This window comes from Polyergus mexicanus, unplaced genomic scaffold, assembly GCF_030449975.1.
Source record: "Polyergus mexicanus isolate NDT 795.1 unplaced genomic scaffold, iyPolMexi1.0 SCAF_18, whole genome shotgun sequence".
In the NCBI taxonomy this organism is placed as follows: domain Eukaryota; kingdom Metazoa; phylum Arthropoda; class Insecta; order Hymenoptera; family Formicidae; genus Polyergus; species Polyergus mexicanus.
In genome coordinates, this window is record NW_027223338.1 from 1,270,444 (window position 1) to 1,294,278 (window position 23,835).

The 23,835-nt window shown below is 41.0% G+C and overlaps 2 protein-coding genes and 1 long non-coding RNA gene across 14 annotated transcripts in view; 1 reads left to right on the top strand and 2 right to left on the bottom strand.

The window, feature by feature from the left end:
* The first annotated feature begins 19 nt into the window (after positions 1-19).
* The window catches only part of LOC138941270 (uncharacterized), a 244,728-nt gene continuing 220,912 nt past the window's right edge, over positions 20-23,835 (top strand). For both annotated transcript variants that reach the window (XR_011448152.1, XR_011448151.1), the window contains exon 1: positions 20-325. This is a non-coding gene — a long non-coding RNA (uncharacterized lncRNA). The remainder of the gene's footprint in view (positions 326-23,835) is intronic.
* Positions 1,513-4,156, bottom strand: LOC138941263 (aminomethyltransferase, mitochondrial). The gene is made up of 5 exons (XM_070310769.1): positions 3,569-4,156; positions 2,963-3,303; positions 2,541-2,860; positions 2,293-2,375; positions 1,513-2,094 (listed from the first exon to the last, which is right to left on the bottom strand). The coding sequence occupies exons 1-5, from the start codon at positions 3,846-3,848 to the stop codon at positions 1,757-1,759; spliced, it is 1,362 nt and encodes a 453-aa protein (XP_070166870.1). The 5' UTR covers positions 3,849-4,156; the 3' UTR covers positions 1,513-1,756.
* The window catches only part of Dati (zinc finger protein datilografo), an 87,902-nt gene continuing 68,924 nt past the window's right edge, over positions 4,858-23,835 (bottom strand). For all 11 annotated transcript variants that reach the window (XM_070310751.1, XM_070310756.1, XM_070310753.1 and 8 more), the window contains one exon: positions 4,858-23,810. In XM_070310751.1, the coding sequence (XP_070166852.1) occupies positions 23,686-23,810 (125 nt within the window). In that variant the 3' untranslated portion in view covers positions 4,858-23,685. The remainder of the gene's footprint in view (positions 23,811-23,835) is intronic.

Genomic DNA, 23,835 nt, shown 5'->3' on the forward strand with positions numbered 1-23,835 from the left:
AATCGGAGTCAGTTGCGTGATGGACGACGGGTCGCGTATTCGGATAGCTCCGTGTAACGTTCGCGATTGTTGCCGCTTAAAGTGAATATCGCGCGCGAAAAGCTTGTCGCGAGTGCATCGCGAAATATTGATGTTCGTCGTAACTCGTAGTGCAATAAAGTTTTACGTTCAATCGCGGTTAGACGTAAGTTATCTACGTCGCAACTTGGCCATCGGTGCCTCGATGTGTGCGTGCGTGTGTGTGTGTGTGTGTGCTTCGCAAGTTCCACGGTCTTCTCTCCTTAAAATACATCATTTCAGAATTATGCGATGATCATCAATCTAGGTATGTATATATATACATATATATACATGTATGGTGTACGTATACCATGTCGTCATTCCGTGTAATTGACTGTGTCGATGATATCTTTTCTCCTATATGTGTGTGTGTGTGTGTAGCGATAGATAGATACATGGCGTGAACAGGTACCACGAATAGACATAAAAAAATCGCCATTTTGCTCGGTGCGAATATTTTATGCACATTAATAAATTAAGGACATTAAGACGGGACGTTATTCAGAAAAATGTTTATGTTTCTTTTTACGAATTATTTGTATATGTATATTTAAATGTGCACCATACATGCAAAAGTTGGAAAATATATATATATATATAGGATATTTTTTTTTCCCTTTCTTATATACGATTATTATTACTTATACGATAGCATTCGACTTTTAAAGCCTACGAAAGATTATTCATCGAATTGTTTGCGGAAATATTTTTTATAAATTGTAATTAATAAATTGTACTTACTAAAGCTGTAAGTTTTTAATATATATAGCATTTACTCGCGGTTATATATGTCGTCTCTTTCAGTGATAATTTACCATAGAAGAAATGTTACGCACTGATTCTTATCGACAATGGATATGTCAGAGAACATGCGTTAAAATGATATGAGATTAATTTTGATCTCATACAGTCGGTCAATTATCATATGATTTCATTGTTACCGATCACATTATTCCGGATTTCATTATTACGCGCATAAAATGATGTTGGTCTATAAATAAGACGGAATAGTTAATTAATTAAGAAAATTGGTTCTCCGATAAAAGCATCTTCCATTTTACCTTACTAATTGATACGTTTAAATTATGTGTTTAAATTATATGAAACGTGATAAAATTTATAATAATATATATATATCATATTAAAAATGTTTATTGCGAAAAATAATATATTATATAATAATTCGTATATGAGAAATATTTTCTATCAGATCTTTTTAATAATTAATTTACACATCAATTGTACTCTCTATTAGATTATTAATAATTAACATGACGTAATATTTTTTTATTATTACACGTTTAATTATTATAATTTATATAATATAATAATTATTAGAGATTTATTTATAATTTGTATCATATAGAAAAATATAGAAAAATAAATAATAAAATTACATTAGAGATATATTATGTTAATGTACATAATTTTATATAATAAATAGAGGTCAATTTTCTTAACGATATATTCAACAATCAATTTAAAGATCTGATTATTCGAAGACATTTTAGTTTAATTTAGAGACCAACTACATAATTTAAAGTTGTAGCACGAATTTCAGAAAGATCTATCTCTCGAGATATAAAATATCATTTATGTACAATCGCGCAATTTATCCGTGGAAATCTGTTACGTATTGTATGAGCAATTTGTCGTTGACAATTAATCGCTTTACAGTATCGCTAAATTAACAGCATTATTTCGCTGTGTAATAATTCGATTTCACAAATGGCATCTTCGACACGATGGCCTTGTAAGTCTTTCCCCGAATCTCGATCAACGCTCCGCCACCGATGTGTGCCCAATCGGGTGGTAAGTATCCCATGGCGATCGGCCGGCCCAAGGTCGGACTCGGTCCACCGGAAGTAACGCTGCCCACACGCTCACCTTCCGGCGTCAATATCGACGCGCCTTGTCTGGCAGGTGGTCCTCGACATAGTAAGAGTCCGACACGTTTCTTCGTAATGCCTGTCTTAATTTGCGAAAGGATTTTTCTCGCGCCTGGGAAGTTGGCTTCTGCCCTTCGTCGTTTCGCTGCGAAAGAGAAAGAGAGATAGATTGATATTTTACAAATATTTTATTTTATAATTATTTCATAAATTACGCGTGACAAAGTTAAATAAGCGGAAAAATGCGAGCGATAAAAATACTTGCCTCGTTTAAAAAACAGTTTTACAAAGGAATATTTATCGCGTTTAAAGATTCATTTGCTACTTTTGGGGAAATACTGACCTATTAGCCAGGTAAGAGCAGCTTCGATCGGTGTGGTATCCTCATCGATGTCATTACCGTATAGGCAGAGTCCAGCTTCCAATCTATAAAGAATGGCCGTAAATATTGTATCAATAAAAATTCTATTCTATTTTATATTATTCACTTATTTATCTACAAATTTTTTTTCTCAATTTTCTACGTGTTATCCCGGATGCGTTTTTGCAAACCGTTAATGAGTGTTTTAATGTATAATATTTATTACTTACCTTAAACTATCTCTGGCTCCTAAACCAGCCATCTTTACGTGAGGATTTTCCAAGATCTTTTCTACTAGATTAATCGCATCCTTCGCAGATACCGAGATCTCGAAACCATCTTCCCCGGTGTATCCGCATCGTGTGATTCTGACACGATTGCCTAATACCTCGGTTTTCACGCTATACATAAACTTTAAGGTCTGAAGATCAGAATTGATTAGCGATTGAAGAACCGTTGCTGCTCTAGGGCCTTGAAGAGCTATCAGACCTTGTTCCAAAGGGTTTAGAAAGTCGACGAATACCTTTTTACCAACCTCTTTAAAATCTTTCTAAAAGCAGAAAAATTCATATATATATATATAATATATTTTATATTAATATTCCTTACATTTTGACGTTTTAAAATATTAGGCATGTCCGCAATTTTTCACCTGACGCTCCAGAAGAAGCCGAGTGTCTTCATTCCGCCTTCCCGCATTAGACACGAGAAAATATTTATCTTCGTCATCTTTGGTGATGATAAGATCGTCGAGAATTCCCCCTTTGTCGTTCGTAAACACTGTCAAAGTTGCAGCGCCTTTGCTTAAATTCTTCAAATCACACGTGGTTAACGATTCCAGATACTCTCCGGCGTCTTTACCGGAGACGCGTGTTTGTAGCATATGACCGACATCGAAAAGCGATGCCGACGATCTGGTATGTAGGTGAGACACGATGATCGTATCTTGATATTGTACCGGCATTAGCCATCCGGCAAAATTGACAATCTTACCTAATATTTATAAAATCATACATGCAATTAAATAAATAGCTCATCTAATTTTTTAATATATTTTCCGTATTAAAATATGGCTATGTTAAAGTTATAAAAATCAAAAAACGTATCTCGAAAAAATGATTCGTATTATCCATATTTACGTTAATAGCATTGAGCAACATTATTGTACTCGCGATAATTTGTTATATTAAAAAAAAAATATATATATATAACAGATAATTTTTTTAATCTAGTAGTAGAAATTCAAATATCAACTCGCCTTGTTTTTCCACGTGAAGATTGTAGAGACAGGTTTTCTGGGCTTCGTTAATAGTCGACGTTGACGACAACCGACGATTTTGCTTCTGAATCGCGACCGTGCGATGTACCGTGGCATCGATCAAACAATTCGAATGCAACATCGAATCATCACCCCATCCCTGCCTGACCTTTGACACTGTAGCCGCGCTGCAGGTATCACGACCGTTTCCCAAAATTTTGAAACATTTCTCGAAATTGTCATAGACAACGAATCTGCCGCGGGTGCTTAAACGAAGCATAATGCTCTTCCTTTAATCTTCTATTATGTACTAAACTCAGCGTAGCTCTCTCTCAAAGGCAAGCCGCTTTTCATCGTTGATATGACCTCCCGCGTGATATTTGTTTTCAGAGACTCGGATATATCATTTGAAACTTGAAAGTAGTTAGACTTAACAAACGTGTAGATGATGAAATCTAGACACACACACACACACACACACACACACACACACAAAATATATTATAAGATATTCTGTAAAAATTTAATTAATTAAGTGCGTTGTGTGCGTTAAGAGAAATAAACTAATGAAATTTAGTATTTTATTTTTACAGAATCGAATCATGTGATCCCTGGAAATTATATTATAGGCGCTTGATATTATGAGCCGTTGCAATTTTCTGTTATCGACAAGTTAGTTATCACTATCTTTATACGTATAAAGGAGGTCATGATACTAAAATCACGTGATAAGAGAGCTGTCATTGATAATCCCACGTGCCACGATTATGAGAAATTGGTTGGTAGAGTCACGAGACCTGAGATGCTTATTAAATTTTTATTGTACCACGTAATAATAATAATATTAATAATAATAATAATAATAATAATCATGATCATCATCGCAATAATAAATTGTGATAATAATGACAATAATAAATGGTAATAATAATAATAATCATTTACGATCGTAATAATAATAATTTCGTAATAATGATAATAATAATATGATACTTCATCATCGTCGGTAATAATCCAATGACAAATGTCAATATTCATATAGTAGCGTGTCGAACGGAGAAACGACCATAAAAAAAAAAAAACGAAGACAGTATCAATGTTCGTTCGTACATTTTGTTTTTTTAGCTTCCGCCGTTTTTTATCTTCTCGCTCGCTCTCTTTAGGATCTCTTCCACATCTCGATCTCGCATCTTCCACACGCGCATTCTCACTCGACTTCGCTTCCTCTTTCGTTTAATCTCTCTCTCTCTCTCTCTCTCTCTCTCTCTTTTTTTTTCGCTTTTAATCTCCCCTCTTCTCTCGCTCGCACACACGCACGCACGCACATATACACATACACGCACACTATCTCCTTCTATCTCCTACCAGTCCTACCTTACACAATTGATGCAAAATGTTTCTATACACAATCCGTGTGTGTGTATATGTGTGTATACGTATTCTCTTTTAATCAATCCTCACGATCGTATTTTGCTCGACGCTTTCCTCATTTTTTTCCATCTTTCCTCCTTGAAATTCGCTCTAGAATTCTTTTTTTTTTCTTTTTCTTTTTAAATCCTTGCACGTGTTAACACATTCACTCACACTGGTAAATCGGTTTGGTAGTGGGTGGATCTGGGGGGGGGGAGGAGGAGGGAGGGGAAAGAGCGGGTTGATTATGTAAGAAGGGGATATTCAATGGCGATGTGATCAGGATGGGAACGGGATATAACCGTCGGATTTTTTTATACCGTACATTGAGAGGGAGGATGCTGTAATCAGGCAGAGGATTGCCGGGGGGGGGGGGAAAGGGGAGGTAAAAAAGAATGCGGTATATTGGTGAGAAAAACAGATAAGTCGCGGTGAAACAAGAAGGCGCGTACGACGATCGCGGATCGGTCGGTCGATGACAAGCAACTCCTTTCTCCTTTCGTATCGTCCTGCGATGTTTAACCGATCGATACTTGTGCTGAGAAAACTCGTTCCCGATTGAGGGCCACCGATACCATGAGCGTCGAAAAATCTAACAACGATCGATCTACGATCGCGCGAGGGGAGAACTGAAATTAATTGCGATCTGCGTCGCGCGGCTTGAGAAATTATGTAACTATATATATATCTTGCCTCGTGTTCTTACGCGATTTTTGTTTCCGCTGTTCCGACATCGTTTCTTTCTTTCTTTCTCTCTTTTTTTTTTTTTTGGTTTTGTTTGCTTTCAATCTATCGTTTTGCTTGTTTCGATCTGTAACTATTGTTGCCCGAGCTACACTTTTGCCTCCCATCGCCTCTCCTCCTCACCGCTCGAGTCCCGCCGAGCGCGTCGATCCTGCCGGTAAAAAAATTTTCCCAAATCCGGACCCGTCCTCTTCTGGGATCGGGCCCGAGGCACTCGTTCTGGTTGTCCAAAAGTCGCTCGATCGCGTATCGTTCCGGCAGGATCGTCGCGCCGGAGGACACGCTCGTCACGTCTCGTACGCGTTTGCTGGTTCATGTATGTACGTACATACGCGAGCATATATACATACATACATACATATATGTATATTTTTATATATAGATATATAGATTCGGCTATTCTCTTTTTTGGTCCTGGTACAAAGGAAACGAGAATCACTTTCTCTCTCTCTCTCTCTCTCTTTTTTTTTTTTTTTTCGGAAGAACCGCGGTTTCGAAAAATGGAAAAAGGTCGCTCGTTCTGCTTAAATTTTAAAATTTCCCGAAATATTACAATCTCGAAACTTTCTGCTTTTGTATTTCATTCGGCCATGACTTGGTTTTTCTATTGACTTTATTGGAGGGGAGGGGAATTCTGTTTTGTTGCCTGTCGACATGCAATGTGCAATCACCGTCGAGAAATTCTCTCTCTCTCTCTCTCTCTCTCTCTCTCTCTCTCTCATTATCTTTCTCTCTTTCTTTCATACTATGTTATGCTTTCTCTCTCTTTTTTTTTCTCTCTTGCTTACACTCCCTATATATGTATACCTCGAGTTCGATAATTTCGTCTAAAATTCCATTTTCGCCTTAACTATACACAATAATCATAATATATAATAATAATAATCACGATTCGAATACATCATCGATCATTTTTCCGAATATAGATACAATAATTTCTTATTTTTCATCGTCTTCCTATCCTCTTGCTCTCTCGCGTGCTCTCTCTTTCACATTCTCTCCCTCTCTTTCTCTCTCTCTCTCTCTCTCTCTCTCTCTTGCAATTACATCTTGCAATAATAATCGTTTAGGTCGTCGTATATCTATACATATACATATACATATACATATATATATATATATATAATTTATAAAATGAAAATAGGTACAATTTTGGACGCTTTTCTTCGTCGAAAAAACGCTCCGAAAATTTTATTTTCGCTTAATAATGCCCATCGGTTGCGATTCTAGTCCACTTGGTAGTAAAATTTTGTTTATTCTCCTATCTCATACGCGTTTATATCTCATTTTCTCGCACTTGACATCTCTCTTTCATTCTCTTTCTCTCTTATCTTCTCATTCTCTCAATTTCGCATTTTTACTAATGGATACACTCATGAAATTGCATTCTTTCACAATTATTCATCTTGCCTCAGAATTTGTTACGCTAGCAGGCACACCCTTGCTCTCTCATCCATAAAATTGCAGCGATAGTCGCCCTCGCGATATAGTATATCTGCCTTTCCGCCGCTAATTTCTAAAAAAGACCTTAAATTTAGGCTGGCCAATCGCGTGCTTCCGGAATCGACGAGCTTCCGTTTGCGTTTACGAAGGAACGAATTTCACACGATCAGGGAGAATTTCAGATAATTTTCGCGTATTTACAATTTAATTGCGACTCGAATTCCTCCGGTTCCAACGTCACAACGCGCGATCCGAGGCGTAAATTACGAATATCGTAGTTCGCGTGAAAGGTCGTCCAGCCGGAAGTCGTGAGGCACGAAGAATTTATTCTCGCTTATAAACTTCGTTCCCTTTCGCTTATCTTCGATTCTACACGCCCGCGAATCGGCCTCGCGAATCGGCCTGTCGAAGCGATCCTCCTCGAGTACGAGTCTCTTTATTCGACCAAGTTTTTCGATTTTCCTGCCGTATGTGAGAAGAATTAGTTTCTTAAATTTTGACGTAGAAAACTTTATATGTCGCAGTTATAAATTTCACTTGATACATTAAACTTTTCTAAGAGCGTTTGGAATTTTGGGAAAAAAATTTTTCCGCCAACATCACTTCGACGAAGACACGCCAAGCCGGCCCGCTCCGCAGACATTAACATCTAACGAACTCTTAATCCTCGATCGTAAGCCTAAAAAAGATGTTTCAAGGATCGGATCTTTTCCCGTCCTCGATCTCGCGTCGATTTCCTCTTTCTCTCGCGATCATCGATCGTGCAGTGTTCAATGGCGTCTACGCGCGAGCGCGCGTCGCGCTTCGCCTGTAGACGCGTTGGATTTATTCACTTACAATCTAATTACATATCGAAAGTAATGTCGCAATAATGCTCCAACGTGGAGCCCCCTTGTATTTTGATATGTTTGTTCGTGAGAACCGCGACATTTTATCGAGGCCCTTCTCGCATTGATCTCGATTCTATCGTAAAGGTCAAAGTTTGAAAAAAAAAAGAAAAAAAAAATACTTTGAAAATATATTCATGATCAAAATGGCTACTTTCGTCGAAAATGCTACTTTGGAAACATTTTGGAAGGGATCTCGATGAAACATCGTGTACTTTTTCGCGTAACAAATTTTGGGTTATATGAATTAAGCACATCTTTCGAGCATCTCTTAAATACGGAATATGACAATATATGATCGATCGATAAAAATTGAGCATCTCTCTCGGTTAGAAAGAAGGTGTAATAACGGAGGGCGAATTGTATCGGATAATGATTCGAATTAGAGAATTTATATCTCATATTTTAAGAATGATTAATCCTCGAGTCGATGTACGAGATTTCTTTTGCTCGCGATCTTATTCGCCCGCAGTTGCTATACCTGGGAAGATAGATAATTGACGGTCGAACTTGATCGTCCAGAGAAATTGATTCCAGTAGTTATCGATACGCTAGTTTTGAATTCTCATCGAACACTGCCCACGTACGCGAGACGGAATCGGATCGTCGCGTACGCGGTAGGGAAAAGACTAGGTTTCGAATTTTCCTTCCACGCGTGCCACGGAGCTCCTTCCGTCGCACAGAAGCACCCTTTCTTTCATTGATGTATCATCATCATCATCATCATCATCATCATCATCATTAACAACAACAAAAAGAAGAACGTTCCTAGAGATACGCATCCGTTTGTAATGCGTTTTCGTGCAAAAAGGCTCTCGCGATTTCTCAATTTGGATCTCGCTCTTCCATCGTTAGTCGCAAATCATCGATCATTCTCGTCCTCATCTTGTAAATATTATCTTCACATCGTAATCATCAATTAGATCATCCTACGCAATGCGGAACTCGCTCGTAACCGAAAGAGACTGTTGTGAATTTAATTGTACATGACATGCTTCCACTTTACTATCTCTCTCTCTCTCTCTCTCTCTCCTTCTTACTATAAAGTACTCGAGACAGCACTTTTGTTTTCGTACTTCTTTTTCGCGCGTCGATTATTTCCGAAATACAAAATTGTATGTACGTAGCTCGCGACGTGCCCTTTGAGGATCCCGTAGCTTCTCTAATCGCGACCGGAACGGCGATTAGCGAGAGGAAAAATCCTCCCTCTCGCTTCGACGTTCTCGTCGCGAAAAATTTCGTTCCTTCAGCTCGTTATCGCAATTTTTTTGGAAACTTTCATCGAAACATCTCAAATCGCACAAATCCTCTCCCCGTCTCGATCGGTCGACTATGTGGTTCGTGCTGCCGCCCTTGCCAACGAAGGATTTTTCAACGATCCGAATGTAATAATTCTACGATTGACGTGCACGATTTTAATATTCTAACGATCTATTATTTTAACATGATAAAAAATTATGGACGCAATTTTTTTTTTTCTTCTTTGTACAACATTCGCAAAACACTTTCGAGAGATCCTAATTTCGTTATAATTTTCATAATTGATAAGAATGGAGATTAGTGCGACAGCATTAACTACTGAAGCACACGCTCGAGACGAGGGGCAATTAAAATTAGTTATCTCGTTCGCTAATCGACAATAGGGAAACGCATTAAGAGTCGATAACTAATAATAGTGGTAATAGTACTAATAGCGTTAACTGATAATAACTGATAGCGTTAACTAATAACGAATATCGGGCCGGGTGTACGAGCGTTCCGTATCGAGAGATCCTCCCTACAATGTTAATTTCGTTTCGGACGTATATATCTATTTTACGCATCTTGAAATACAATATTTCCAAGTATCGAATTTATTCATCGTTATCCGAAATTTCGATATACGTCGTGCGATTAAGGAAGATTTTTCTAGGAGTATAGTCCATGCTTGTGCGAATCACACGCAATTCGTACACCCGGTTTACTTTGACAAGGTAATAGTATAGGTAACGATAAAGTTTAATAAATGCACATGTCCTAAACTTCCATGTGACAATCGTCAGCGTATTTTAAAGATTCGATACATTATCCTGCCTCTCTCATGTAAAAAGAAGCCGTCGTCGATCGCGAATTTGAGGAACGTGAGCAACCACATACGAGAGATGAATAAAAAAAAAAAAACAAAAAAAAATGAGGAAGGAAACTCAATCTCACGGTCAAATTAACACAAAGAGAACTAGACATGTATCACATCGATTTACCTAACGTACCACACGCGAACGAGGACAGAACAGTTTACAAAACACGGATTTTATAATACAATACAATGCTCAAATAATAGTAATATAATAATTATAATAATATTAATAATAATTAATAATATAATAAAGTTAATAATAACATATATAATATATAACATAATATAATAATAATAATAGTAATAATAGCGACGCGTACTAACATTTTCTAGCGACAGCAATAGCGGTATGATGGATGTAATAATAGGAGCGATGGTAGTGTTGGCACTACGCTACATGTAATAGTAGTTGCGGCAGCGCTAAGCCTTCGTAAGTATATGCATCTAAGGCATGAGAGAAAGAAAAGGAAGCTCGTAACAAAAATATGAAAATGAAAAGTTATTGATAAAAATTTAATATATACGACCTACATCTTTCGGCGGACTGCAATTAATTTTCATATATAGGCGCGAGACTCAATCTACGTGAATAGTAACTAAAGAACCGTAATTTGTATGTATACCATTTCTCTCTTGTGTTTTGCGTATTGTGCGCGCGTCTATGAGTATACGTGTCGATTTACTTTACTTTTATTCAGGATGAATGCAGCTCGAGAGTGCGGAGCCGCGTTAATTAACGTAACGGCTACGCTTAAATAGATTAATAGATTTAATTAATCAATAATGGGCAGTAAAATTAATCGTAAAAGTCGTCCTAGCTTGCGCTTTATCATTTCTTTTTTTTTCCTTTTTTTTTCTTTCTTTTTTTAACCGATTCTGACTAGCAAACGTAACTCGCGGAAAGACCTCGCTCATCGAACGCCGCCTGTTTTCCGCCACGCTCTCGTCTTTTTTTTTCCTCTCTCTCGACGTCTTCTTTTACCGATTATTATTTTATCTTTTCATTAAACAGGAACTCCCTCTCTTTCTTTCATAGGAAAATCAAAAATTATCAAATGGAAGATTAAAAGCGCGGTCTCTCTCTCTTTAATAGTAATCTCGCGCGACTCGGCAAACGAAAACATTACGATGAGACGATTGAAGAGTAAGTATAATGGGGACGTGGAAGAAATAAAGATCGATCCTCGCGGTTTGCCTAATCAAACGAGTTTCATCTTTCCGCGATAATGTTGAACATGCAAATATAAAAATGAGATCGAAAGAATTAATCCCCATACTCTTCGTCTTCTAAACGAGGAAAGTGCAATGGTATACGTAAAAAAAAGAAAAAAAAAAAGAGGGAAAGGAACGTAAGATTCGAATAACTTTTACGCGGGCGCACGCGATCTACACATGTGCGTGCTATATGAAAATAAAAAGAAAGATCAAGGAAGCGTGAGTCGAACTTTTGACATACCTAAAACGTAAAGGAAAACACCGTATAAAGCTCAATTAACGATAAATCGTTCGTCCGTCGTCTCCGTCTTTTTCTCAGTCGTGCGATACCACGCGCGTAATTAAAATGACAAAAATAACAAACATAATGAGAAACCAATCTCTCGCGCGATCGTTAACAACAATAAAATTTCGATACCTAATTGTTTAATAATAATATCAAAATAAAATAAGAGAGAGGACTCGAATTTCCGTAACGCGGTATCGTGTTCCTTTTACTACTTTTATATATAAATATTTATTTGTGTTAAATAACATATATCATATATTTAACCAATGTAAAATGTATATGTACGTGTGTTTCGTGTATACGTGTATAATTTTAAAAGAAAAGGAGCGGTGAAAAAAAAAAAGAAAAGAAAGAAAGGAGAATCTCGAAACGTGGCTTCTCTTCTCTTACTATCGCTTTTCGTCGATTTCACTTAAGAATTATTACAGATTTATAAATTACATATTATGGCTTCGACGATTCTCAAGCAAAAATTTTATAAACCGAGGCATTACTTCTTAGATTTCTCTCTCTCTCTCTCTCTCTCTCTCTCTCTCTCTCTCTCTCTCTCTCTCTTTGTCCCCTCCCTTTCGTTTCTCTATAAAATACGCCTCCAATTGCCCTCTGGCAATCTCATTGTAATAATAATGATAATATAATTAATAACTAATTATAATTATAATAATTGTAGGTTAACCGCAGTATCGAAAGGCTGAGGCACGCTTGACAGGCTGTCAACGTATTTTCGATTTTTTTTTTTTTTTTTTTTTTTTTACATCCTTCCAAACTTTTCCCGTATCTTTGCCGAATCGTGAATCGATTTTCTTCGTACGTATGAGAGATCCTGTCCGGCAGCCTCGCCGAAAAAGCGTGAGGGTGGGTAGGTATTTTTATATGCAAAAGGAAAACTCGACGGAACAACAACAATCGAAGCTTCATGAAAGATCCATTCGCACCGTACATTCATCTTTTTTTTTTTTTTTGCTTTTTGAAAGTTTCTCGTTTTTGCTTATACAAGGATCGGCCCGGATCCTGGCCGGCGGTTTGACACAACGAAAAGAGGCTACGTTTTGTCAGCAACGCGGATATTTCCTCGTGATCGACGGTCCCGCCACCCAGTCGATTTCACAGATTGCGTTCCCAGCACCATATTTTTCCTTCCCTTTCTATTTTTTTTTCTTTTCGTTTTGTTTCTGTTTACCTTGCCAATACTTTTTCCATTTCTCCTTTTAACATCTTTTCCGCGCGCCGAATGGAATACGCGCTCGCGCAATCCCATGGAAAGCCTTTCCCTCTCGAGCCTCCCCCTTCCACATTTTTCTCTTCTCCTGTATCCCCCTTTCTTTCGCCTCGCATTAAATAAGTACCGATTTCGCCTGTCCGAGTTGACACCCGTCCCGGCTTTGTACCCTCTTTTGACTAGAATTGAATTTCGAACGGAGGATCGCTTCCTTTTCCGTCGCGATCTTTTCGGAGGCTCGAGAAATAATATTCTCCCTTTTCTTCTTCTTCTTCTTCTTTTTTTTTTTTTTAATTTTCGTCGAACGATGCTGGCCGGCGGGACCGGAAGTGCGTCGGTGTATTTGCCCAAAAGGGGACTTTGACCAAACTCAATCGATACCATTAAACCTGCACGCGCATCCTCGTCGCGCTCTTTCGCGGTCCGAAAATTATGCAGGTGAAATCGTTATTTAAGTCACCCTCGTCGCGACGAGACTGCGCGTCGAAAATTAACGATAACTTGCGCTGTATTACTCGGTAACTAACTGTACGTAAAAGTCTGAATTCTGAAACTTAACGTTCGCTATTTTCGGAGTCGAGGTCAAGCGCGCTCCTTCCCGCAATGCACCGTCAAAGATTGCAGAGATGCAAGTCGACTGGATCATTTTTCGTAAGAAATTTTTATGAAATTTCAGAGAATATTTTTCGAAAATATCAAAATAAATCCATGATATTTCTCCATAAACACTTGAAAAATTTTTATCTTATACTAAAAGAAAATATAAAAAAAAAAAAAGGTTCGCCCGATAATTTTAAATTTTGTCCAATGAGGAACGGAGCGCAATTGCCGTCAAACTCGCAACCAAGTTCATCGCGAACGAACGTGAAACAACATTGTATATGAAGGGGGATGAATGTGAGGGACAGTGGAGATGAAAGGGATGCTTTGTTCCTGCGGGAGCGTGATGAGGTGAATTGGTTCGTCGGTGGGGACGGGTGGTGGGGTATTTTGTATTGTGTAGAAAAACAACGCTGTAAGTGAAATAACTCAACGTTGCACTTGAAAGACCGATAAAGTAACGGGGTCACGGGACACCTGAACACGCGTTGCCCGACAAGCGTAAGAAACCGACGTTTCAGACGGCTCGAACTGCCGAGAGCAATCCGAATACGGTAGCTTCGATCGTCCAATGCCGGAGGAAAAAGCCGGATAAACTTGTTGGGAGAAACTTGGCTTCTTTGTTTTTTTTTTGTTTTTTTTTTTATTCCCTCGCGTCGAACAACACGTTGCGGACAGTTTCGGACACGCGGCTCGCGTGTTCAGGTACCCTCCGATCCGCGTCCGAGTCCCAAAGTCCCTGCTCGTCGTGTTCCGTAGTGAGTGCCTCCGCGATTTATTTATTGGATAGAGGCGGTGCGCGCGGTACGCGCGGCGCTACCGCTTGGCCCTTACTTATAATACTGGAGTACGTGTAATTAATAATTATGCATGTGTGTATGCGATACGGTTAATTAAGTCATCTTGAATGATTACTGTAATTAATTAATCATTATCAGTTAGTTAAATATGGCTCCACCGTGCAATCGTCCACCTCTCCTCTCTTCTTCAATCCTGTTCTACATCATCCGCATCCTATCTCCCTCTTCAACTCGCTTCCTCGCGCCTATCTCAAAGTATACAACGTACACGTTGGCTAAACTACAGACACTTAGTACACTTATTATCATATTTATTCGTTAAATGACGATTGAATCGTGTGGAAGGAGGGATTGTGAACGACCGATTTTTGGTAAGGTTGGGTAATTTTCTTCAATTTTATTCTTAGGACGTGCCTCCCTCGATAATTCGATCGAATCTTTTCGCACCGGTCGTTCGAGGTCCAAAGAATCGGGGGAGAGGAATGTGGAGACGGGTGAAGAAACGTTTACCTAAACGAAGGAACGGGGTTGGGAGGGACAGGAAGTTGCGCACGAACTGAATCCGGTATATTTCCGGTCGTGTCACTACCCGACTAGCGGTAGGTGATGTACGACGAGAATTCTGCAGACACTGAAAAAGACCACGTGCTTCCCGTATACTTACTTATTTTTAACTGTTTAACTGTTGCGGTACATTTGCGATTACTGTTCTACCATAGCACTACTAATTGTGAGTTATATTACTTGAGAACTGTCTGTTTACTGTAACGGAAAACCCTGACGAAGGCACCCACTCAGCGGACAATGTAACGATTCATCTTTCATTTTCGTATTCCGTCTTGTTTTTTTTTTTTTTCTTTTCTTTTCTTTTATTTGCCGATTCGAAATCAATCGTTCTCGATTTCGCAATTTTTTCATATTCTATCTATTGATTTTTCTTTTTTTCGTTTAACGCCGGATAAATGGACTCGGCTTTTCATCTCGGACACGCATACGGGGGTGGGGGGGGGGAAGGGGTGGTTGATCAGGTTCAGGTTGAAAGAAACGCATTCTCCTGAACGGAAGTATGAAGAATATTTTGAAAAGAGTATCGTCTCGTCACGAAGAGCACGCGATACGAGCGTGGTGCCGATCGAGTATGATCGATCTTTTACGCCGGATTCGCATGATCTGTCCGTGACGAGACAGCGCGATGGGTCCGCACGCTCGTCGTTGTCGACCATCGTGTCAATTGTCGATATAAGATGGCTTAGGATCATGGCAGTCGCTACTTCTTCGCGACTTCGATCGATCGTAAGGTTTAGAGTCTCTGGATTCACTCCTTTTCCGGTGTTATCCTATCCCCCCGTCTCGCTCTTTCTCTTTTCCATCCGCTTGCCGTAGCCGAGATAAAAGATCCATATTTTCTATCCGCTACACGCTTAGCGCCAAACGCGATATCCGATAATTTTCATTTTTTCTTGTTAAGAGATATGAATAGAAATCGGACGATCGCATTTAACGTCGATAGCGAGAATATAAACGAATGAGTAAAATTTTGTTTCCCGAACACCGCATTTAGACTTGCGAAATTCGCAAGTTGAATTGCCACGGCTACCTCGATTGTTTCGATCTGCCAGGAACCTGGTAATTTTGACAAAATGCCGAAATGCTCGCGGTCGTTTAAAATCTATCTCTCGCGCGTTCTCGCCCGTTGACTCGCCGCCGTCGTGTCTCTCTCGAAGTTTTTCTCGCTGGGGCCAGGACGAACGCGATAACGCGAGGTCGAAGTCGATTCGCCGAACGCCGGAACCCATCGCCTTAACAACTATGGCTCTTTCATTTTATATAGTGGACATTGAAACAACTTATCCCGGTTTTTAATCACGGAGGCTCGGTCAGGGTCACCGCGTGAAGACGCGAATGCCGCCGAGGCGCTCGCACTGCTAGACTGTCGGTTTTATCATATGCTGCGCATTTACGATACACACTGCCACGAATAATATGCGCATACGTCGTACGTCGTGCGCATGTTGCCCCCCATAAATATTGCCGCGCAAGCACTCCGCTGCTCCGCTGCAAATCTTTGCGGCGGGCGGGCGCGCGCGCGCGCGCGCGCGATCGTATGCCGTATATATTCGTCGTGAGATTATTTCATTAAAAAATTAAAACCCGATCAAAAACAAACCAACGGTTTTTGCTTGTAAAGCCGCACTCGAACAACGGCCCTTATGCAATTGCCGCTGCCACATTCCTCTTGGTTGTGCGTGTTCCTCGTGTGATTATTACACCTTTCGTGATATTGCGTCTCGTGGAACAGGGGTCTCTCCCGGTGGCATCCAAGGTGCCCTTTTCTCTCTCTTTCCATCTCTCGATCAAAGGGAACACGAACTTTGTTCGTTGCTTCGTCTGTCGCTCCTCGCGCTTCTCTCTACTCGAGATATATATACATATATGTATCTCTCTTCCTCTTTGTCTCTCTTCTCTCGTCGACTCTCGTCGACGAGATTTTCTGGCACCCCGCCACCTGTCCGTCGTCGGGATTCGTAGCCCGACGAAGAGGCCGCCCACACGTTACATCCGGGTACTCTCGTGTCAAATCCGGGACGCGTTTTGGTCGTGCGTGACACCCGCGCTCATCTCGCGCGAGCGTGTCACGCACCGCGTTCATTCATCATCGGTACTGCATCCAAACGTATGCCAAAGGCCGCGAATTTTGCTCCGTCTATACGTTACGTAGTATTGCGAGAGCGCAAACGCGCGTGCTGTCATGTTATCCATAAATTTTACCTTTCGAATTACCGTGAAAAAATACATCAACGTTTATCAACGGCGCCCGAAATGACGCGTCTCCGTCTGAAAAGCGCGTCTTCTCTCTCTCTCTCTCTCTTTTTATCGAGAAAGATCCGGGAAAGCTTTTTCCAGACGAATCGACGTTATCCGCGTGACGCGCGCGAAAATATTTTATTACGAGGCCGAATCGTAGCTTTTTAAAAAATCCTTTTTTGGACAATTTACAAAATTAATTGGCTTTACATATCCGTAGCGTGTGTAATTATAGTGTAGACGAGTGTGCTTTTACAGTGTACAAAATTGTGTAGAATCGTATACTTGTATACTTTGTGTACTGTGTATCCCTGTGTGCGAGCACGTTACGTGCTCGTGTATTGAGAAATGTTTGAACGCGCGGGGTTGCACGCTCGTGAACCAGGGCCACTTTGCTTTGACTTGTGTTTCAATCGGGACGCGCGATCTCGCGTCGCGACGCGGGTCACGCGCCGTTCGTCTTATGGGGAGGGTGGTGGGGGGGTGGGTTGGGTGTCCTGTTTGCGTTGGTTTCTGTCGCTGTTGTGCATTGTATTACATGTTCCTTGGCGAGAATACCAATTTTACCGCGGCCGTGCGCGCACTTTGGCTACGCGCGGATCCGCGGATTTTGCGTTTGATTCGTGAAGATCGAGTCGTATTTGTGAATGTGTATGCGCTGGGAGTATGCACCAGCGCATCCGGGCTATGGCACTTTTTAGATTATTTAAACATTTAGCAAATTTACATGAAAGAGATTAAGATTATGGTTAGGGCTGATTTTGCAGACGACGTCGCGCTATGGATTTTCATTATTATATATATATATATCTTGCTTTATATATATATATATATATTTCTTATCATCATTATCCGTGGGCCCCTTCTCCGACTACCTTGGGTCGCGTTTCCACGAGTGGGCTACGGTCGGGAGCGCTTTATAATCTTCGGATCGTCCGTGACGTCTGTCGGGGGGTTTCCCTCTTCGTTAGACGCGCGTGAGCCTGGCCTCTGTCCCTTTTTCCATTCCTTTATCTCATCGCGGCTCCACCGCTTCTAACTCTCCTCGTCATCCTTGTCTTTGCACGGCTCGCGCCGCATCTCTCGCGACGAGGACGGACGATCCAATGGCTCGCGATCTCCTCTCACGGTGTCTTTCACGCTCCTCGCGCGCTTCTTCCGCTTCCGGCATCATGCTCGCGAGCTCGTTCTTTGCGTCGCGACTGGCGAACGCTCTCGATGCGCGCGTGTCCCGCCGTCTCCTCTCCTTCATCGCCGTCGTAGGGCCCGAAAATCTCACGCGGGCGAACGCGTTTGCGCCACCGGCCCCCTTACGAGTTACGGGCATATGTAAATCAATATATTTGTAAATTATTTTTTTGTGTTTTTTTCCGCGGTGTGATCCGCTTTTTTTTATTATTATTATCTTGTCTTTATCTTCGCTTACGTCTCAGTTGATTACAGAACATACACTACTAGATCTATTGTTTAACGCGCTTGTGTGTGTGTTTTTTTTTTGCATTATCTTTCTTTTAAATTTAAAATTATGATACATGTTCGCGGGGCACGGGCCGGCGCCTTGGGAATTCTTCCTTCTCGCGCGGAGATGTGCATTTTAATTGCAATCGGGGAAAGATTGAAAACCATCCCTCTCCCCGATCTTGATCGTGTCACTTCGTTAATTGAAAAAAAGCAACCCTCGGCGCACGGCAGGATGCACCGGTCGAAAACAGCCGTCTATCAATCGTTTCATGATCGCGATCATCATGAAGGATCTCGACGTGGTAGTGGTGGTGGTAGTGTTTTGTATTTTGTTGTTGTTGTTTTATTAAAATTTTTTGTGATGGTGATAGTGAGATGGTATAAGTAGTAACGCTGACTGGCTCTTTCTTTTCATCCTTTCTTATTTCATTCTCTCGCGCTCTTACTACCGTCCTGTGCATATCATTCTCGATACCTATCGACGCTCGATTATAGGGACCGTGGGATTAAAATGACATTTGTTGAAAATTATTACAGATTGAAATTCGTTTCGAATCGCAAATTCCAATGAGAATTTTATGGTACTTCTAATTAAGCTCTCTTTATCCACTCCATCGTTTCAATCTTCAAACTTACAGATATCGATTTATATTTTTATTCCATTTTTTCTCCCGAAATTTATCAATTTTGCATTCTCACCACTCTCTCCTGTTCTCTCAGATTTTCTCCGAACTCTTTTATTCTCGATTTTCTGCAACACGTTTGCATTGTTTACGACTGTCGTATTTAAAAAAAAAAAAAAAAACAAACGCGATTATTAACTAATGAAAATTTTTCGAAAAATCGGTCTCTACAGTATTATCCGGGCGTCGAAATGTACGAAGATTGCATTTTAGGTATTTCGTGTGTTCCTATCGTAACTGTACAATCCATCGCAATGCCGTATATGGTATGAGTGTGTCTGTGTGTAAGTGTATCAATGTGTCGGAGTATCGGTGTCGAGATGAAAAAAAAAAATTTCCCGTTCGATGATGTTCCGGTGATAGACGGTGAACGCTTTCGCGCGCGATCCTTCCTCGAGATGTTAAATCTGCTTTTCCGAGTAAGAGCGTCAGAGGCAGGCGGAAGCGATCGCCGATCATCAGGGGCACACATCGATAACAAACAAAAACTCTGGTTTGATAAGAAACGATTATCGTTGGTTGCGTGAACGAGGTGTATGCACTCGTCCAGCTTTAGGTATTTACATAGAAACTAACCCTATTTCGCATTATGTACGTTCGTTTAAGTTTACCAGTAAATTCTCAGTTTATGCTTGTGATATCAAGGTGTATTTACATACTACTTAATCCGAGGAAAAAACGCCCTGTAACGCAAAAACTTTAATAATAACGATCAATGAATCGACCCGCGGTTGCGATCGCCGGAACTCGATGGAGGCCTTCTGTTAAATTCTTTTCTTCTTTCGCAAAAATAAAGGTAAATCCAAAGATTCTAGATTTTTCGAGTTGATTTTGCGCGAACAATCGATGCCTATGATAATAAAGATGTTTTCGAGAGAATGAAAAATTTTTCCAAAATATATCGGACATATCCGTCGAGTTCCGATCGCGAGACGAGTGCGATCGTTAATGTTGTAGCTTTGACGATGAATCCTTTAGCAATCTTTCCTTCTCTCGTCCCAGATGGTCAAAAAGCCTGGCTATCCGGCGGCTTTTCGGCGTGTGTTTTTTACGTTCAACGAAGATGACGACGTTAGGTTACTTTCGTAATTGGCGAACAAAGGGGGCTTGCAAGAGGGATCGTGAACAGGAGAATGGAGAGAATTTTTAGAAAATGTTTCGAAATTTCTATAGAATTTCTATAGATATTTTTATATAAAAATATAACGAGAGAAAAATTTTACCAATTCAATTCGTAGAGTAACGATGCAATTCGGAAAGTGTGGATTTTTTTAAAACAAAATAATGGAAAGAGAAGGGAAGGGGAGATGTTTCTGGTAAAAAGCAAGGATCAAAGGCCGAGGTATTTTAAAAAAAAAATAAGTCGGTCAAAAACGAAAGATCTCGTCGAGTCTTCGGAAGGAAACAACAACAACGACAACAGTAACGGTCGACGTTGATGTCCAGAAATGTGAACAAATTCGATACGCTACTATTCAATTCCGCACTTATAAGTCCGCGATTGCCAGTCGAAGAAACGAAGAAATCGAATCGTATCGTAGGTGAATGCTCGTCAAATCGACTTTCCAAAATTTTGCGTCTTCTCTTAATTTTTTTCCCTCATTTTTCTTCTTCTTCGAAACCGCCTCTCTATTTTCTTTTCTTTTGAAATCCGCGTTTCCGTTATCCAATGTTGAGAAATGATTTTCAATCAAACGTCAAACATATTTCTCTTCGGTCAGCGTCTCGTCTGGTCTCTCATCGAAAGTATGGACAATCCGTAAGTTTTGTCAAAAGTTCGGAGAGATAGGGGAAGGTGAAGGAAAATTTGGTCGATTTAGATTGATGGGGCGTCTCGTAATAGGGGGAACGTTTTCAGGAGGGTAAGGGGCTGGCTCGAGTGTCTCTAAAAGTTCGCTCCACGATCAAACCTACGTTCATATTCTTCCTCTCCCTCGTCATCCTCATCTTCGTATCATTTTTTTTTTTTTCATTTGTTCTTTTTGTTCATCCACCTTCTTTATTTTCCTATTCGTCTTCTTCTTATTCTTCTTCATCCTAAGTATTGCGAGAACGTAACGGTATATTGCAAGTAAAAATTCAAAACGACGCAACAAGTTTTACGCGTTTCAGATTATATTACCCGGAAATAAAAAAATATTTTGCTTATAACGATCACAGGACCTCAGATTACCTGAAGCACGCCATTCTAAAATCTCACTCTCGTCCTTGCATTCGCTCTTCCTTGATGCTCACGAAGCATTCACGTTCATTCGATCTGCCCATCCGCTCGGATGGCGCGCCCGCGCTATTTACGCTGATCCCAAAGTCGTTCATTCGTAAAATCATTCGCGTATTCCCTCTTTCTCTCTTTCGCTCGCTCTTTTTCTCTCGTTCGCACACGCTCTTCGTTCTTTCTCACTGTGCTGTCGCATTCTCTCACCGACAATGCTCGAGATCACGTAAAAGCTACGAGGGCGCGCGCTCCACATTCGCTCATATATATCCCTTTCGCCTAACTATCCTAGTCTCATAGACCCTATATATTCATTATTTATAATATTTATATATATAATATATATATATAATATTTAGCATTTAGTTTTTTTATTTCTCTCTTCTCCGTCGCGTGTTTTGCTCACGAAAAGTGCTCGCTCTTTCACGCTTACCGTATTTTCTTCAATTAAACGTGTAAGTGTGAAGGATTTCGCCCGATTTTTTTTTTTGTCCGTCATACTCTTTTTCCCTCTTCATACTCTGTATGTATATATAATATATATAATATAACTATTTGTAATAACTATATATTTTGTTTGTTCGCTTATGAGCTAATAGTTTTCGTGCTACCGACGAGCACAAGTTGCGCGCATTATATTTTCACCTTAAAAGTGTGCTGCTGATGAGTTTTAATCTATATATATATATATGTGTGTGTGTGTGAATTGTATTGTACATATGTGTGTCTCTGTGTGTATTTACGTGTGTATATTGGCGTGTGTGTGTGCGCGCGTACGTATCTGTTTCGACGCGTGTACGTCCGAGACGACGTTCGTTTCTCGTTTCTCGAACGTAGCAACGTGTTGCTTTGTCGTCGTGGCGCGGAACGTTGATCGCAGATGAGGGAACGTCCGTACGGATCCCGTTGCGTCCGTCTGTCACACACACACACACACACACACACATACACACGGGGAAGGGGATTTCAGTACGTATATAATTAAGAACCGTACAACACGGCGACACGGCACCACCGCTGATGGTGGAATGTTGGCCGCGACCGCGCGATACACACCATGATGACGATGAGCCTTCGTAGGCGGGTGTTGCGGTGATGTGTAATTTTTGCTTGAAGCATCACGGGAGCTTTCTTTTAATATTAGGGGGTTTGAAGGAGTGGAAGCGCTTTTAAGCGCGGTTTGGTAGAGATAGACGTATCTATGTATAATATTTATATAGTAGTTTAGATTTGTTGAGCCCGGCCACACGGGACGGTCGAGGATCGGCCGTGTTGGACCCTCGGCAACCGTCGCGTATCGCTCGATCGGCTCTTGTACTAAAAAGATCGTAGTACCTCGAGACGCATCCGGGACAGAAGGCTCGGGATGACTTACTGTTTTTACTTCAGCAGCTTCTCGTTAGTTATTATGGCACGTTTCGGAAGTGGAGGCGGCGGCATGGCGGTGGCGACGTGTCCTGAGAATCCTGACGGAACACTCCGACGTGAATAGTACGCCGTTGTAAGATCCGTTGGGAAGATTCTTCATCCAGGACCGGTGTAGGAACAACGACGCGCGGGTATCGCGCGGGAATTACGCGAGAATCGCGAGAAACGGCCATCGCCACCGCGATCCTCCCGCCTCGCGCCGTGCAACGGATTGCTATACGCGTATGTATTCTCACTCTCCTCCTAGCACGATCCCATCCGGATAGTTGGTCGGCCGAGAGAAGAGGATGTCCTCTCGATCGGTTTCCGGTTGGTCCGGCCACGTCGGTTCTATCCGAGTAGGAAGACACCGGAATTACACATTCTCCTTTTAAGTCTTTCTGTTTGTTCAACGTTTTCTTACTGCTGAGACAATGAGCGAAAATCTAGTGACCGCACTTGGGCGCTCGAGCAAATCACGTCGGCAATGACAATGACAATGACGTCATCGTTATTCGCAACCGAGCATGATCTACTCTTACACGTTCTCAGAGTTACCGATCATCTCGTCGGCTTTTCTCTTGACGCCACGGTCTTCAAGTTGGAGCTGCTGCTGTTGTTGCGATTGCTGCTGCTGCTGCTGCTGCTGCTGCTGATGATGATGATGACCGATGGAAGACGGCCCTTGCTGCTGTTGATCGTGCAACGGCGTCGAGCGCTCCGTCGACGATTGCGACTGCTGTTGATTCACGCGCTCGTTTTGCTGCAGGGCCATCTGTTCCGGCGCCCAAGGGGTCCACTCGTCTCAGTAGTAACTGAATTTTCAGGGTTGCTGATTGCTCTGCTGATTGACGACGTGCTGAGCCAGAGTGAAGCTCAGGGCGCGCGGATCACCGTGGAGCCTGAGGGCCTGCTCTAATCGCTGCTCTTGTAGCCGCAATGCTTCTCCTGAAAGTGGTCGAGTATCGATGGG

Coding starts and splice junctions, on each gene's coding strand:
- LOC138941263 (XM_070310769.1), bottom strand. CDS start 3,848: ATGCTTCGTTTAAGCACCCGCGGCAGATTCGTTGTCTATGACAATTTC. Junction 2,861..2,962: donor GGCTTCTTCTGGAGCGTCAG/GTGAAAAATTGC, acceptor TTCTGCTTTTAG/AAAGATTTTAAAGAGGTTGG. Junction 2,095..2,292: donor TGCTCTTACCTGGCTAATAG/GTCAGTATTTCC, acceptor TCTCTTTCGCAG/CGAAACGACGAAGGGCAGAA.